The 18,395-nt window shown below is 41.0% G+C and overlaps 1 protein-coding gene across 2 annotated transcripts in view; it reads right to left on the reverse strand.

The window, feature by feature from the left end:
- Positions 1 to 8,339: 8,339 nt before the first annotated feature.
- The window catches only part of ZC2HC1A (zinc finger C2HC-type containing 1A), a 353,235-nt gene continuing 343,179 nt past the window's right edge, over positions 8,340 to 18,395 (reverse strand). For both annotated transcript variants that reach the window (XM_078687119.1, XM_078687120.1), the window contains one exon: positions 8,340 to 11,283. In XM_078687119.1, coding sequence (XP_078543245.1) covers positions 11,100 to 11,283 — 184 coding nt within the window. In that variant the 3' untranslated portion in view covers positions 8,340 to 11,099. The remainder of the gene's footprint in view (positions 11,284 to 18,395) is intronic.

Consider the following 18,395-nt stretch of genomic DNA (forward strand, 5'->3'; position numbering starts at 1 on the left):
TTTTTAGGTCACATGACCTAGCCTTACATCATTAGGAAACCAAAAGTGAAATGAACCAATGAAAAGTGTTATTAACAAGTCACATGACCTGTTATGCTTACGTTACGCGCTCCGCGCCGCGCCCCGGATCGCTTCGGGGAAGCTGCGCTTCGCGCCTCGCTTCGCGCACCGGAGCACTTCCGGGTGCGCTAACGCGGCCCGTCATAAGACGCATTACGCGACAACGCGATACGTCGCGGTTACGCGACGCGATACGATGTTGTTTTCTAACGCGGCAGTTGCGCAAACGGAATGTTTACCGGTTCGCGGACCGGGTCGCGGCAGCAAATTGAGCTAACGGGAAGCTACCCGGTTCGCGGACCGGAAGCGAAACAAAAAAAATTATTTAAAAAAAATATATAAAAAAATTGTATTAAAAACATATAAAATATATTTTTCGATTTAAAGAAGAATACATTTTAAAGCTTTTGATATTTGCTATTAAAAAAACATTGAAATTCACTGAAAAAACCATAGGTTATAGACCATATATAGTTAGGAATTAGCATTTACAAAACCTTGAAAATTCACTGAAAAAACCATAGGTTATAGACCATATATATTTAGGAATTAGCATTTACAAAACCTTATTTTACTCACACAAAACCATTGAAATTCCATATATAGTTAGTTGCACTAACTATATATCGCGCACCCGCAATCCACTGCTGATGATGTCACATATTACATCATTCATGACATGGTCAGTGACATCACTGATGACATCACTGATGACATCTCAAATGACATCACTGATGATCCGCCCCCGGAAGCGTGTCAAGTCATGTCACCTTAAAATAACTCTTCATTGGTTGCTAACAGTTTTTTTTTTTACAAAGAATGAAATCCCCACCCATTTCCTTCTCTTCTTCTTTCACTTTTTCTTTCACTTTTGTGACTGCAAGACCTGTCTTTTTGCTCTCGGATCTTTGTTGGATTACTATCTTAGATTACCATGGCTGCGAGAGCATCCAGCAGTGAAGATGACACAGGGATTTATTGATGAAGAGGTTCCTCAGCCCAAGATAAAATAACACTTCATATGGAAGTTTTTTTCCATTCCAAATGATCAGAAAAAAGTAAATGCTTCAAAGGTGGAGTGCAGGATTTGTCACACTGTTCTGTCACGGGGTGACCCCACCAAGAAATATTCATTTGGAAACTCCACTATGATTCGCCATGTCGAGAGGAGGCACCCCCAGAACTATGCCCGGGAGAGTGTCAGGGCTCTGGCACGAGAGGCTCCCAGTGATGGGGCCTCTACTTCAACCGGAGGTGCAACTACATCAGTGAGGGGGCGATCACAAGAGCTGATCCCTAACATTCAGCCTGCTTTTAATAGAGGCGTAATTAAATGCAGAGATTGTGATCAGCTACTTTGCTATGGGGAACAAAGTGTTCAGCTCATGGTTCGAGCATTGGAGAACCATCGCTGCCGTTCCCAGCCCTAATTTTTTTTTTTTTTTTGCCCCTGTTGAGCAGTTTCACATCCCCTGTTTTTGTTTTTGTTCAAAAAAAAGGAAAAAAGAAGAAAAAAAAAAGGAAAAAAGAAGAAAAAAAAAGGAAAAAAGAAGAAAAAAAAAGTTCTTTTCAGAACTACCTCCAATTCTCATCAAAGAGCTGTATTCTTAAAAAAAATGAAACAAGTAAGTGAAGTGGAGTGCATTGAGAGAGGAGAGGAAAATGAGTGAGAAAGCAAAGAAAGGTACGAGAGGGGAAGGGAAGTGAAGTAGGGGGACTGAAAGAAGGTGAGTGTGGGGAAGGAGAGTGAGGAGAAGGAGAGTGAACATGGGGAATGTGGATAAGTGAAGAAAATGTAGTAAAGGAACGGGGGTGTGTAAGGGTAAGAAAAGAGCAGTGATGTTTTTGAAAGAGTGGAGATACAGACTGGATAAAGACAAGTGAGTGTGAGACCAGGTAAGTAAGGCAGTGAAGAAACAGAGAAAGTGAAAGAAAAAATAAGAGTAGAAGACTGAAGGCCTCATTTTTGCACCTGCCTCACAGCAGGCGTAACACTGACGCAGGTCCTTTAACATGGGCCTGGCCCCATGTGAAAGGATGCATTGCTGGGGTTGCGTCACTTTTGTAACACACTCCAGCAATGCATCACTTTTGTGCTTACAGATACGTCAGAAATACTGACGTATCTGTAACTCCTTGCGACATAATGCGTCATACATTAAATATGACGCATGAGTAGAAGACTGAAGGCCTCATTTATGAGGCCATGCGTCACTTTTACGCCACCGGTGCGTTACTTTTTGTGACGCACCAGTGGTGTAAAAATTGCACCTTGTCGAGTCATATTTACAAAGTGACACATGTACGTAGATGCGTCATTTTGTAAACCCTTGAGTCACATTATACCTGCGTCAGGTGTAATATATGCAAAGGGGGCGTATTGACGCAAGAAAGGGTCGTAGAGGTGACGCAGTGAAATCTATGAGATTTCACTGCGTCACTTTTAGGACGCCGTTGCGTCCAAATTTTGCGTGGACTGGCCCCATGTGAAAGGATGCATTGCTGGAGTTGCATCATGTTTGTGACACATTCCAGCAATGCATCACTTTCCTCAAAAGACTCAACATTATTTTTTTTACTCACATTTTTTTTACACTGTTTCCCCGTGGTGCGCTCAGGGTGCGCGTACCGGAGAGCACACCCGGGAGCGCACCCAGCGCTTACCCCGCGAAAATTTCAAAAAAAAAAAATGTTTTTTTGCCCTTTAAGGTCCTTTTAGGCCCCCCCTCAGAAAACCTAGGGGGTCAGGGGGTGTCTATTCTGCCCCTTTTTAATTATTTCCCCATTTATTTTTCACCTCGTGTCTCTGTTCTTCAGAGTCACAAGATGGCGGACTATGCAGACCATTTAGAATGTTTACAGACACCCAAGAGCCAATTAGCTTTTGAAATTTACAACCAATTAAAATGTTTCTTTGGTAATATCAATCATATATCAATAAAGCTTTCAAAGTAAAAAAAAAAAATGTTTCTTTGGTTTTGAATTTGTGTGTGATGAAGTTTCATTGGTTTTCTACTAATGAAATGGTTTTCTAATGAGAGGGAAACACAGCCATTTTGTGATAGTACTCTTTGAGGTACATTTGTGAGGAATTTTAGGGGTTCTATTTCTGGTGTGAAATTTACACAGTATTAACTCTTCTACTGCTTTCTAAAAGGTGAGTTGTTAATTTGTAAGGGGAATTTAATACTTGATGAAGCTAGTTTAATCTTATCTATTACTAAAAACGATAAATTAAAGTGATTTTTTTTCTGCAATTTACAGAAAGAAATTTGAAAAGAATATGGATCTCAATGAGGACACCGTTAATATTAATTTTGAAATTTCTGCGACCTTTATTGAGGCGAGTTTGATTGAGGTCTTAAATGATCCCGTTGATAACACTATTCATGAAGAAGACCTTCTTTTGAGAGAAGATGGAATGGAGGATTTTAATGATGAGACTTTGGATGCTGAATTAATGGAATGTTTGGACTATGTTGAGTTCCAGGAGTCATTTATGAAGAGTTGTGATGAGGAGATTCCTGATCCGTTAATGTTAGAAGTACTTCTAAATTATGAAAATTCTGAAGAATAAATTTATAAATTATAAATTGTTTGAGACATTTTTCTATTACTCTACTTGAAATTTATGAGATAGTAGTGAAATGATTGTGGTATAAAGTGAGACTTATAGTATAGAGTGCAACATTTCTGTATGACATGGGAAGTAACTGTGAGTAAACTTACTTTCTCCCACTATGTTTTCTCCAATGTGCATTTCACATCTCTTCTTCATCTCATGCCTTCTTTCTCTCACTGTCTCTCTCTAATGTACACTATCGCCGCCATTTTTTGTATTTTCAGAAGACAGTGTAATGTAATGCTCCAAAGGTGCAATGCAATATCTAACATACTATATTTTGTAGAGGAGACCCCAGAATGAAGTACAATTTTGGTAATCCAACTATGATTCGCCACGTCGAGAGGAGGCACTCCCAGAACTATGCCCGGAAGAGTGTCAGGGCTCTGGCACGAGAGGCTCCAAGAGATTATTATTATTATGCGTTCTTATATAGCGCTCGATTACCCGTAGGCATCTCGGCGCTTGCCTTGGGAACCCGTACTGGCTTTTTCCCTGTGAGATACCCGTACTGGGCATCCCCAAGGGGGAAGCCAGGCATCCCGCCGCGGGGGGCCGTAGTGGAGATTAAGCAAGCTGAGGCCCAGAGCTGCAGAGTGTGAGCCCGTGAATAGAGTAGGCACCGAAACGAGAATTATCATGTCCGTGGATATTTGGGCTCAAGACCCTGCCGCGTCGGGAATTGAAGCCTGGTCCCGGGTCTGACCTCTGCTTCAGGGTCTACCTCCTCTAACCAGTGAGCCACTACTTCAACTGGAGGAACAACTGCATCGGTGAGGGGGCGACCAGAGCAGCTGATCCCAAATATTCAGCCTGTTTTTAATGAGGCCTCCATCAAATGCAAAAATTGTGATGCCCTACTTTGTTACGGTGAACAAAGTAATATGATCATTGTTTGAGCATTAGAGAACCACCGCTGCTGTCCCCAGTACTAATTTTAGTGAGAGAGGAAAGGAAAATGATTGAGGGAGCAAAAAAAGGGACGAGAGGGGAAGGGAAGTGAAGTAGGGGGATTGAAAGAAGGTGAGTGTGTGAGTATAACTAAGTTATAGGGAGTGAGCTTGACAGAAGAGGAGTGAGAGACTAAAGAGACGGAGAGAATAAGACTAACGGAGACAGAATGAGGTAAGGGGAGTGTAGAACTAAGAAGATAGAGGGAGTAAGACAAGGAATTAGTGAAGTGGATTAAGGAGAGTAAGGGAAGGGAAAACAGTTAAAGAGCGAAGGATGGGAAGAGAGAGGAAGGAATGTGAAGGAGAAGGTCTGAAAGAAGATGAGTGTGGGAATATGGCTCAGTAATAGGGAGTGAGCATGATAGAAGAGGAGTGAAAGACTAAGAGGACAGAGAGAATGGGGGTAACCCAGAGAGAGTGAGAACAGGGGAGTGAGTAAGTTAGAGAACAGAGGGATTGACAGAAGCAGTTACTGAACTGCAGAAAGAGGAGTAAGGGATGGGAAAAGAGAGGAAGGAAAGTAAAGGAGAAGGTCTGAAAGAAGGTGAGTGTAGGAGTATGGCCGAGTTATAGGGAGTGAGTGTGATAGAAAAGGAGTGAGAGACTAAGAGGACAGAGAGAATGAGGCTAACAGAGAGAGTATGAGGGAAGGGGAGTGTACAAATAAGAGGACAGAAGAAGTAAGAGAAGGAGTTAGTACAGTGGAATAAGAAAGCAAGGGAAGAGAAAAGAGTGAAGGAGCAAAGTAAGGAAAGAGAGAGGAAGCAAACTAAAGGAGAAGGTCTGACAGAAGGTGAGTGTGGGAGTATAGCTGAATTATAGGCAGTGAGCGTGACAGAAGAAAAGTGAGAGACTAAGGGGATGGAGAGAATTAGGCTAACAGAAAGAGATTAGGGGAAGGGGAGTGTAGAAGTAAGAAGACAGAGAAAGAAAGAGAAGTAGTAAGTGAAGTGGAGTCAGGAGAATAAAATAAGGGAAATATATAAAAAAAATGAAGTAAAACAAGAGAAAGGAAATAAAATAAAGGAGGCCTGTTTTACCCTATGGTGCGCTTCAGGACCTCATTTATGAGGACATGCATCACTTTTACGCCGCCGGTGCGTCACTTTTTGTGACGCACCAGTGGTGTAAAAATTGCACCTTGTTGAGTCATATTTACAAAGTGAAGCATCTAGGTAGATGCCTCACTTTGTAAACCCCTGCGCCACATTATACCTGCACCAGGTATAATATATGCAAAGGGGGCGTATTGACGCAAAGAAGGGTAGTACAAGTGACGCAGTGACATCTAAGAGATTTCACTGCGTCACTTTCAGGACGCCGTTGTGTCAAAATCTTGCGCCTGCCTCAAAGCAGGCCTAGGACTGACGTAGGCCCTTTCACATGGGGCTTACCCCATGTGAAAGGATGCATTGATTGAAATTATTTTTTTACTATAATGTTTTACACTGTTTTTCTCTGTGGTGCGCTTCAGGGCCTCATTTATGAGGCCATGTGTCACTTTTACGCCGCCGGTGCGTCACTTTTTGTGACGCACCAGTGCTGTAAAAATTGTACATTGTTGAGTCATATTTACAAAGTGACACATCTAGGTAGATACGTCACTTTGTAAACCCCTGCGCCGCATTATACCTGCGTCAGATGTAATGTATGCAAAGGGGGCGGGGCGTATTGATGCAAGGAAAGGTCGTAGAAGTGACACAGTGAAATCTATGAGATTTCATTGCGTCACTTTTAGGACACCGTTGCGTGAAAATCTTGCGTCTGCCTCACAGCAGGCGTAAGACTGATGCAGGCACTTTCACATGTGACTTGCCCCATGTGAAAGGATGCATTGCTGGAAATTAATTGAGGGTAATAGAGAAAGAGTGAGAAAAGTGGAGTGAATAAATTAGACAGAGGGTTTAAGAGAAGGAGCTATTGAAGTGGAGTAAGAAGAGTAAGAGAAAGCAAAAGAATGAAAGAGCAAAGGATGGGAACCGAGAGGAAGGTAAGTAAAGGAGAAAGGTATCAAAAAAGGTGAGTGTGTGAGTATAACTAAGTTATAGGGAGTGAGCTTGACAGAAGACAAATGAGAGACTAAAGAGACGGAGATAAAGAGGCTAACAGAGAGATAATGAGGTAAGAGGAGTGTAGAAGGAAAAGGATAGAGGGAGTAAGACAAGGAATTAATGAAGTGGAGTAAGGAGAGTAAGGGAAGTGAAAAGAGTGAAGGAACGAAGGATAGAAAGACAGAGGAAGGAAAGTAAAGGAAAAGATCTGAAAAAAGGTGAGTGTAGGAGTATGGCTGACTTATAGGGAGTGAGCATGATAGAAAAGGAGTGAGAGAATAAGAGGACAGAGAGAATGATGGTAACAGAGAGAATGAGGTAAGGGGAGTGTACAATTAAGAGGACAGAAGTAGTAAGAGAAGCTGTGTCCCGTTACAATGACATTGGAGTTCATTTGACAGTATCATGGGAATACATTTTAAATGCTGTATATTTCACAATAAATAGTGGTATCTGTTTGCACATAGAAAATAGCATATGATAGGAAAGAGGAGACCCTTAAGTTTAATTTGATTCCACTAGAGAACAGACTTGCATTGTTCTTGAATTTGTGTTAACTGCATTACATAAGTCACTTTATAATTAAAGGATCATCTCCTAAACTCCATGTAACTCAGTTGGGTACCTCGAGTTCTTGGACAACCTACAAACCCCTATATATATCACAGAAGTGTCTAGCAGACAACTGTGTATTGCTTTAGCAAATCGCCCATTGAGACAGTGCAGATGAAAATGTTGTCTCAAATGGCTTTTTTGCTAACCATTTTTCATATTTGTTTTATTCCAACAGTTAACTTTTTGGGGAAAACCTTGAGGGAGCTACATAAATGATCCCTTGTTGAATTCAGAATGAAATCTACTTTCCAGGAATGGATAGCGTTCAGTCATCACTCATGGGGGTCACACCTGTTTTTTCCACAAACTGGAAGTAGGTTGAAACTAAAAAAATATAGAATCATGAGCACCTCTTAGAAAAATTGCAAAACCGTGCACATTTTTTTTTTCATACAGCTCTGCATGTTCTCAAAAGTTGGAAAGGGCGATTTTAGCACAGAAAATATTTCATTGATGCCCTGTTTAGGGAAAAAAATGGATTTTTTTGCAGAGCTCTTTTTTGCCATAAAACCCAAAATGTGGCTATATTTCGACTATTTTGTCTGTCCCTTCATTGGGAATCCACAAACTCAGGGTACTGCTAGAATTCCCATGCAGTTGGAAAGAAATGGTGCAAACCTGGTGTGGATACCTTATGTGGAAAAACATTTAATCCGATCTAAGCATGAACTACCTCAAATAGCCAAAAAAGGCTCAGCACTGGGATGGAAAAGCCTGATCAGTTAAGGGGTTGATGAATAACTTGCATTTTTGACAATGCTTACTGTGATTTCCAACGTGTATTAAATATAATAGTGATGCCAGTCCAATAATACTAATGTATTTACAGTTTATCATGATATAATTTCCAGTACCAATCTTCTCTCAATAAATTAGAGTTCTCTTTCAGCTTTTAAATATTGTCTTTGGTCTGTCATACAAAAAAATGAAGACAAAGCAACATCTCACTTAGATTTCGATTTCAAAAGTAACAAATTACACTTGTTAAATATGTCAAACCTGCCACATACTAAGATTAATAATAGCTAAATAAAACACTTAAAACAGTAACTTATTTTATTTACATTGACTGAATGTACAATATTGTGGATTCTATTATTTTCTCAGGTCTTTAAAATTGATGGCAAACTGAAAATATTACAGAATAAGTGTTCAACATTATTTCAGTACATGAAAAACTATGATGAGCCGCATTAAAAAAAATAATTGTAGGAAATCTTTACCATATCTTTTATGGCATTTCAAATAAACAATGTATGCCAAAATAATAAACAATCATTTCAGAAAAACAAACTAAGTAAATTGGTGTGTGAAAAGACATACGACAGTTCAAAATATATTGTTCAAATTTCATATCGGCATGTAACATACATTTGAAATATAAAGCCATCAATTTATATTTTAGATGAGCATAGTGTTACAAAATAATAAATACGTGAAATGTTGATTTATCACATGTAGAAGTATTAGGCCCATGTAAATGGAAAAAAACGCACATTTAAGAGGGATAGGTTACATACAGAACATCCTACGAACTCCAATCTAACTACAGAAATGTCAAAATATAAATGGACTGTGAAATCAAAATAGAAATAAAATTTTGGGGAAATCTATATTCGACATAAAAAACAAATGTAAATTAATCAATAAAACAACATAAACGGTTAACATCCACAATTTAAAAACGTCAGTGCTTTCAAGGCATTACAGTAGGTTAATTTCCAAAATATGGTCTCAGAGCCCCCGACAGGCAGGACTATTAGGCTGTTAAAGGAGGCATGAACTGAGGTTCATAAGCTCACCTTCGTATTTGCCATCCACAAGGATGGATCCAACAATCTTGAACTCTATTTTCGTACATTCCTTCACTCAATCCACAAAATGGTCAGTATTCAGTATTTCCAATGGCCCCACCCATTTTTAGCATTGTAAACTAAGAAGACAAGCTCCCTAGTTTTGGCATTTTTTATACAAATAATTGGAAATGAGCATTAATCAAGTTTTGGACAAGCCCAGAGCAGTCCGAGCCTGCTAACAGATTTCCAACACTATTATCTGCCAAGGATAGCTCACTGTTGCCAACAACTACAGCGCCCCAAAATAAACCAGGGTTTAAACTATCTAAGATAAAAGTTAAGTTAAAAGATGATACACAAGTTCCCTGATAGCAAGCTGGTTACCCCAACTGAAAGTGGTCCTAAAATGTACTAGTAACCCATTGAAATACATATAAAACAGAGGTTTAAATATCAGCATGAAACACACGGCACTGTTTAACACTTGTGCAAGAAGGATTCTGCTGGAATGGTGAAGAATGTATGAAAGGGTGAAAAGGAAGTGTGACGACACAAAGGGAAAAGTGTTGTGCGAGTGCGTATATCAAGGCAAATACAATAGATCAAGAACAACAAAAAACTGTCAGGAAATGCTTTGGATGACTGAGTGAATTACAAGCAGAGACACGTGGCTGAAGTCAAATGTCATGTGTGATGCAATACAAAAAGATGGCAACGACTTGGGAAACTTGACACATCATAGTCCAAATTAAGATGGAAACGAAAAAGTTGAGTGTTTTTGTATTAAATATTATGGTTGTTTGCTCTGTGTATCAATGGACATAGAGGACAAAAGACATATAAAGCAGAATGTAAAGTAACAAAAAATATTAAGTTTCAACAGACTGCATGAAAAGTGGAACATGATTAATGCTAAATCCAACTAAGCACCAACCAAGAAACCACAAAAAAGTATCAAGGACCAGAAACATCCTCGGATTTATAAAGCCTATTTGCAGAGGTGTTTGTCATTTTTTGGACTAGATACCATTTTACTTAGAAATAGTAAACAATTCTATGCCTTACTCTGCTGATCAGCTAAGAAAGTGACAGAGGAAGCAGCCATACAATTTAGCCGACGGACCACGACGTGTGTTCAGCAACTCCATCTGCTTGCAGCAGCTACAACACATCTAGTACTAGTGTGCCTACTAGAACAAAGCCACTGAAGTGTCGTGGTAGAAAAAACAATGCGTTCATTCAAATATTTTTTTCAAGAAATGTGATTACGTGATAGGCGTGTAAAAATGAACACGCAATGTGCCAAGAAATACACGTACAAGACACCAATAAGTACAATCGTGTCCGCTAGCTAACCCTTCAAGAGAAAAGAAAAAGATCCACAGAAGGGAATTTTTGCCTCTAAATGTTTTTCCTGCATATTTATCTGTACCTGTTGGCGCAATAACCTACACCTGCAAGCAAACTTTCAAGAAACAGATGATTTTACATGTAAGGAATGAATTCTGCTTCAGAGAATGTCCAGAATTCTTGGTTTACAATGTAATGCTGGTAGTTCAAATGAACCAAAGACCTACTTCAAAGTAAATGTGCAGGTGACAGAACTATAGCAACCGTACCAGGTTATCACACAAAGAAGGGCCAAGTGATATCATTCCAGTAATTACTATATTTCCCTGAAAATATGTAATACTTCTTTGCTAAACACCTATTGCAAGGTAACCAACTTCAATACACCTAAAACGTGTCCTTTAGAAAACTGGGCGTCGTCTTTAAATGCTAAACAGACTTCGTTATAATATTTGGAAATTACTCGTATATGCGAAAATCGTGATTTAATGTGAATACATAGATGTATATGTTACGTTGACAGAAGTTAATTCTACAGTATGCGCAGTTCAATTCCAAATGCTTGCAATATAAATTACAATATACACAAGACCTCTTGCTCCCCAGGCAAAAAACGGAAAAGAGCACATGCTCGCTGTTCATGGGAAAGTGTTCACAGAACCATTCTTCGTACTCCACATTCACAGCAGAACTTTGCAGACTCTACTGGGAATTTAGTTCCACATTCATGGCAGAATTTCGATGACTGTATAGGTCCATTTTTGCAGTTTTTCCTACTTCCGCCATTAATTGAGGGTGAGCAGTCACCAAACTCAAAACCTGTGTTTCCATCCAACCTGAAAATTCAAAGAAAAGTTTTAAGTTGGAATCAAATTTATTTCTATGATTAAAAAAAAGTAGCACACATAATTAAAAGGATCCCTTTTGTTGATTACTGCGAGTTTCTTCCCGATAATAGCACATGCATTTATGAAAATTAACAGGGAAACCATCTTGAAATTAATGCTTTATTCTTCAGTGGCTAGCATGTCAGTAGTCACTCAGTCAGTCAAAACACTTTATTCGATTAATTAAAATCATAAAAGACAATATAAAATCTTTTAAAACAATTTTAAAACACTCTGTATCACATTAAAAACAGATTTACCTAAAATCCCTACAGATACAGAAGTTAAAATCCATGTGCAATCTTATCAGTGATAAAAAAAAGGCATTAATATCAATTTAATATATACAATCACAGTTAGCTTACATGTACACCCCTTCTGTTTTTAAGCCTTGCAGCGGCCACCAGAAAGCTGGCCACGCTATAAATATCTCACATACTCCTAAGCATTTGTAGGTACATCAGGGCCGGCCTTACTTGAACAAAGCCTTTCTCTCTCAGCAAGGGGATTAAAAATGTCTTGCGTGGCTCAGAATAAAAGTCACAGAACATTATGAAGTGCATGGAGTCTTGTTGCGAAAAGTTATCACAGGCACATGGTTTTGGCAATTCTGGTTTTCCCCAAGAGGGGTAATCCCCCAGAGTTAGGTGTATCAAATTAAGCCGGAACCTAACCAACAAGTAGCGGTGAAATGGCTTTGTAACAATTTTTAGGTATTGTTCCATGTTCGGTGAAGTTGTCAGCAAATAATTGGCTTTGACACATAGTTTTTCTAACTCCAGGTTTTCCCGCTCCACTTCTAAAATGTTCCAATAGCTATGCTTGATCCAGCTTATGTCTTTTTTAGTTATACGGTCAGGAGATAAAAGCAGTTCAGGACGACCTAGTTTGATGTACGCCGCTCTAACGTACATCAGCCAGGGAATCCTGCTTACCCTATCCAATTTAAGACAATCCCCCAATATTAAGTGATTTAAAGGAAGTTCATCATTAAGCCATATATTTGCCCAAGCTATCAATGGTGCCAGTTTTAAAGAATCTGAAATATACCCCAGGCCAATTTCAGTATGTAGGGAATAGGTAGGGGTCGATTGGGGAACTGACAGTAGGGATCAGAGGAACCTATTTTCCACCACTTTAATCTTGGATGTAGGCGTGTAGCCCCATAAAGAAGCACCATAGGACGCAATGGCCACACATTTGGATTTATATATCTTTAGTATTGCCTCCATTGGTCTCCCTCCAAGCCGCTTACAAAACCCCAAAAGAGCCGCTGTTGACCTAGCTACAGTATTGCTTTTCAACTTGTGTTGGGGTCCCCAGGTACCTTTTTCGTCAAAAAAGGGCCCCAAGGGAAGTAAAAACTGGGACTCTTGATAGTATAAAACCATTACATGTAAAGGATTTTGTCTTGACCTCGCTCCTGCTAGACTCTGCCACCATAACATGCGATTTTTTAGCATTTACTTTTAAATCTAAAGTGTCCATAAAGCCGCCGAAATTATACAGCAGCATCTGAAGACCTATACCAGTACGTGAGAGTAAAGCCGCATCGTCTGCGTATAGGAGGACCGGAATAACCGAATCCCCTACACGCGGCACATCCGGTGTAACCACCCCCAGTGATTTCTTCAGGGCGTTAATGTATATCGTAAACAGAAGAGGGGCCAGGATACAACCCTGTCTGACTCCCCTTCTGGAATTAAAATGATTGGTACACCGACCTTCTCTGGTCACCCTGACTGCAGATAGGAGTTCCCTATGCAAGTCACTTAAAAAATTAACAAGTGGGGGGTCCAGTCCTATATTAAGTAGGATAGCCCACAATTTCGATCGGTTGACTAGGTCGAATGCGGACGAGAGGTCCATAAAACCCATGTAGAAATGGCCCTCCTTTGCTCGAGTGTACTTGTTAATGAGAAGGTGTAAGTTTAAGCATTGGTCAAGGGTGCCCCTTCGTTCTCTAAAACCATATTGTAAGTTGGAGAGGACCCCCTTGCCCTCAAGCCAATCCCTCAACCTATATAGAATTACTCTGCCAAGAATTTTCACTGCAGAGTCCAGGAGGGAGATTGGCCTGTAGCAAGCCGGGTCACCTCTGTCCCCTTTTTTAAAAATTGGGACTATAATAGATTTAGACCAGGATGCCGGGAATCCCACTGTACTGGAAGCATTAAAAACGTTGGTTAGGATCTTTGCCCAGAAGCCCGGATGGGAACAATAAAGGTCTGCTGGTACCCCGCCAGGTCCCGGTGCCTTTTTTTTTGACATTTCTTTTATAGCTTTCTCTACCTCACTAGCCATAAATGTTAATGTTCCTACACCTGCACAATCAGGTGCCATGTTATGGTTAGCCAGTGCATCCATATGTACTCCGCCATAAATTTCGCTAAAATGATTAACCCACCCTCACTCAGGGATGACGCAGTCCATATCAGCGTTATCTTGGCCGGAGAGGAAGGGTTGGTTTATAGCGGTCCAAAAGGTCTTGCTGTCACGCAGCACCTCGGTAGCGAGGTTCTCCCACGCTTCCTCCTTGAGGTGATTTTTCCGCGCAGCTATGGCTAGTTTGTATGATTTAGGGGCATTTGCAACCAAGATCCTATCCCTAGGTTTAGATTTTAGGGCTTGTATCAGGGCTCCATGTGCCTTTGTACAGCTGCTATCAAACCATTTATACTCCTTTTTCTGGTTTCTTTTGGACTCTAGCTCTAACTTCTTAGCAATCTGTCCACAGATTTCTTCATATGCCCCAATGATCTCTGAGCTGGGAGCTGTGCTATCTAGGCAGATCTTCAAATTTATATCGGCCTTTATAGCCAGTTCCTCCAGAAAAAACGCCGGTACAACTCTGTCCCATTTGATCCTTCTTCCTAGACCTGATGTAACCAACATTTCCATCCCCCCTTATCAACTCATTTGAGCTACTCCAGTCCCCCACATCCATCTCCAATATAATTGGGTTGTGATCACTAAATGTTGATAGTTCTGTCCTGTACCCTCGCACCTTGCCTAATATCCCAGATGAAATGAAAATATAATCAATAATTGTAGAGGACTCTCTTCCTACAAATGTGGGGACTCTTTCCAGCCCTTCCTGGCCACCTGGTTCAAATAAATTCATAGTTGCTAAGAATTCTTCGAGGGCATCGCCCTGGGAACTGTGCTCAAAGTGGGGAACCACTGACCTTGGTGGACCACAGGGCTCACCCATATTATACTCCCAGTTGCATGGGTGTATATTAAAATTTCCCATTAAGATCAACTCGAATGCGGTGTTTTGTTAAAGTCTATATACTGACAAAAATGTATCCAAAATGCCTATATGTTCATTACAATATGAACCGGCTATGGAATTATAAAAATGTATTAAAAGATACTTTTGTGAGTTTACACAACTCCACTCAAGTATCAGAATGTTGGGGGTTTCTAATTCCAACTTTCTGAACACACCTTTAAGATTCAGTGCGATTAGGAAAAGTAAACCTCCCTTCGGTCTACCTAGTTGCCCTCCCACCGCCGTGACGGCAAAGCTGAGAACCCATCCATATTAAAGCTAGTGCTAACATCCCATGTTTCCTGAAGGGCTATGATACTGTGAAGCTTTACAAACTTCACCCAGAGCTCATCTTGTATCTTAGATCTGACCCCCGCCACGTTCCAGCTGAGGAATTTGCAGGATGCCATGGATTTAACACCCTCCTCTATATCCCCCTGGCATTGCATCGGCACTTCATGTCAATCATTTTGATCCAGATGTGACAGCGGAGAAAAACGATTTGAGAGCCCTATATCCATATCTACCTAAGGCGGGGGAGATCTAGCAACAATTAGGGCTGGGGGAACTATATTCGACCTTTTTATCGTCCCTCACTTCCCTGTGCCGGATATGGGAATCACTTCTGGTGGGTCTGTGTGGGGGGTGACCATATTGAGAATCCACGAGGGGATTACTTTGGGGGGAATATAGGCGGGGGCCTAGATGGTGGGTAAAAATAACCTAAAGGGACCGGTCTTATGCCTGTATTGTCTAAATCTGAGGCGTCCCAGAATAATCAATCCGCTACTGAGCGTGAATTAAAATTTACCACCACGCAATCCCCAGTAATATGTTTAGGGCGACGCCCAATCCATGCAACTCTTCTTGCCATAATAATGGCTTTAGAGACATCTAAGCCCCCACTACTGTGCTCTTCACACCAGCGCCCAGCGCCCAGCTATCCTCATAAGGTCATGTGTGGATTCGTAAGCGTCTTCCTCCACTGGGGGGACCCCCGTGAAGACAGCTACAAATGGTGCCGCTGCTGGCGGTAAGTCCAAGATAGAACCATGCGTATTCCCCTGTCTTGCGTGAGGCAGGACTATGGTCTTAATGTTATTTGCTCCACGATGTGTGATCCCTTCTTTTACATTATTTGCCGAGCCAGATTGGCTACATACTGTATGATTAAGAGTAACTCCCTTGGCTACCCTTAAAACATGTGAAGCCTTTTTTGGGTTTGCCGCCCTCAGATTATCTCCTTGGGAAACCTTTGTCTGGATAGGGGTACAATTATTGGCTCTCTCCTAAGTGATAAATTGATCAATGTTTTCAAATTTTTTTAAACAAACCCACCACACACTTATTTAGTGTATTTACAATATCTTTGCCAATAGCTATTAACCACTTGGATGCTAAGGCTATTTTATGACTTCAATGTAATTTCCATTGAAATCAATGGAAACTCCATGACGAGCTGGGCTCGTCATGAGCGTCGAAGGGGTTAAGGCAGGCTCCAACCTTGCAGTAAACAAATCGTCCACCACTTGAGCCACAAGGTGCCTGCTAATAATGTCAGAGCGTACAGGTACAATAGTTTTAAATCGTTTTTTGTGGGGTTTCTTAGCCCGCCTACGCTTATGCGCTTGCGTTTGCAAAGGTGTATCCTCAGTTTCATCACTATGCTCCTTCGGTACAACCTCAGCAACAGAGGGGGTAGGATTGGAGGCAGGAACTAACGATGGTTTAACGTTAACAATGTTTGGCTCCAATGGTGGTCCAGGAGTCTGTACTGAATCATTTTTATCTCGATCACTATCAGCGGAACCCAATCCCAGTTCGATTTCCGCATTAGCTATTTCTTTACTGAGAATCCTAACAACAGAAGTCAAATAGGATATTATAGAGTCAGTTCTCCTGGGGACTTTAGCATTTTTGCCCTCCTGTACTCCGGACATCTGTTGCTTTCTCTTACCCATCACAGGTGAAGGAGGATAGGCCCAGCCCAGCCTCTTCTGGCCTCTGATGGTCCGCGGTCTTAAGCGCCTCCAGGCGCAGCGGTAGCGTCATGAGCGCGCCAGGACCCGGGGCTACTGGGCAATGTAGTCCCCAAACACGGGGGAACCGGGAGAACACCTGGTGGGAGGTCGCGTTGCCGTTTCACTCGCGGGTGCAGGTTAGCGAGAGTCGCGTGTCCCGGCCTCCTCAAGACCCTTCTGTCAGTAATTAATGGAGGCTTACCTAATTATAATAAAAATGTGTATACGTTCCACTCCCATTTTTCAGCTAAAGCATCTGCTAACTGTAGTCTCCATATGTGCTGCAGCGACAAAATTAGCCCAGAGTGCTCGCATCCAAAATCCAAACAAGGTGTATCTTGGTGCCACCTGTGTGCAGCTCACTCCTACCTCCCAACTCCAACACTGGAGATCAAGATTCACCTCTCTGAAAATGTTCTCCCTCAAACGATCACTTGGTTAAATGCTCATACAAGGCCATGCGCCCAATGGTTTGCTGGACTCTTTGAATTGGTAAAGTACTATGGAAATCTAATCAAACACAAATGATTCTTTTGGTTGCAACCATTGTTTTATCCCTCCCGTCCTTTTACTTGGCAATTGGATGGTAAAGGTTAGAAAGGTTAAAGGGTGGTAATTTGCAACAGAAATGTATACGTCTTTTGAAATATAATTACACCGAAATTAAATCCATATTACCGTTAAACTTCAAATTTTGTTTTCAAATCACTTACCTATCAAAGTATTTGAAGGTTATATTACATGTTATACGTCAAGAAAATGTCTTGTAGTAGCACAGACGGGTAGGAAAAAAAACAACAAAAAAATCAGATATTAAATTGTATGTTAGTGGTAGGTTTGAGAAATATATAATTCGCTCTTACTTATCTGTACACAAACAGTTGCCTAACCAGAGGGTCTGTTATGACCCATGTTCCTTGTGGAAGCATATGCAGCCTACTGGGAGCATAGGTCATAAAACTCTTATGGGCATATACTTTTTTTTTCACACAGCCTCCTTTTTGCTCATTATTACACGAGAGCACCTTCAAATATGTGAGTTGGATTCACAAAAATATTTATTTTGTGTATTTTAATAGCCCACAATGTTGCTCCATCTATAATAAGAATATCTACGCTACTTTCATGGGACTCCTGATTTGCTACTTAGTTCCGTAACAGCATAATCAGGGGGGTGGGGGAAGCGGGCAGTCAGGGGTCAGGAATTATCGCTCGGCTCGCCCTATTAACTTTTTGGTAAGCCCACCTCTGCTTTGCATCATAGTACGAAAGTGTGCGTTCTGACAAGCATTGGTTTTGTAATGAAAGGGAACCTTTCCAGTCTCACTATCCTGTAAGAATTTCCCCTCTTTGGATATGTGCTGTACAGTGCAACGCACATGCAAAATTTGAAAAATATGGAGTTTTAACAATTGCTGTGCTGTTACACCTGCCCCGAGGAGACGTACGTTTTTGGCACACATCCGTGTCTATAAATGTTAGTCTTTCGGGATTTTCCTCAAAACTCATGGGTGGGTGCATGCGACATGGACATAGCGAACAAAGAGTATTGATAGAATAATTAGGGCACAATATGCAGTTGCACCGGTGCCAGGAGTGCAGGGAGCCCACTTTTCCCCAGCAATGGGGATGTTTAAATGGCAACTCAGAGGCAACATCATTTTTTTTCTAGTGTGCATTACAGCCTGTGGCACTCTTGCTATGCCACCTATTTTGATAGCTTGCACACTGCACGTGCTTGGATGTTGCGCTTTTGCTTATAT

Source organism: Lissotriton helveticus, chromosome 4_1 (genome assembly GCF_964261635.1).
Source record: "Lissotriton helveticus chromosome 4_1, aLisHel1.1, whole genome shotgun sequence".
Lineage (NCBI taxonomy): Eukaryota > Metazoa > Chordata > Amphibia > Caudata > Salamandridae > Lissotriton > Lissotriton helveticus.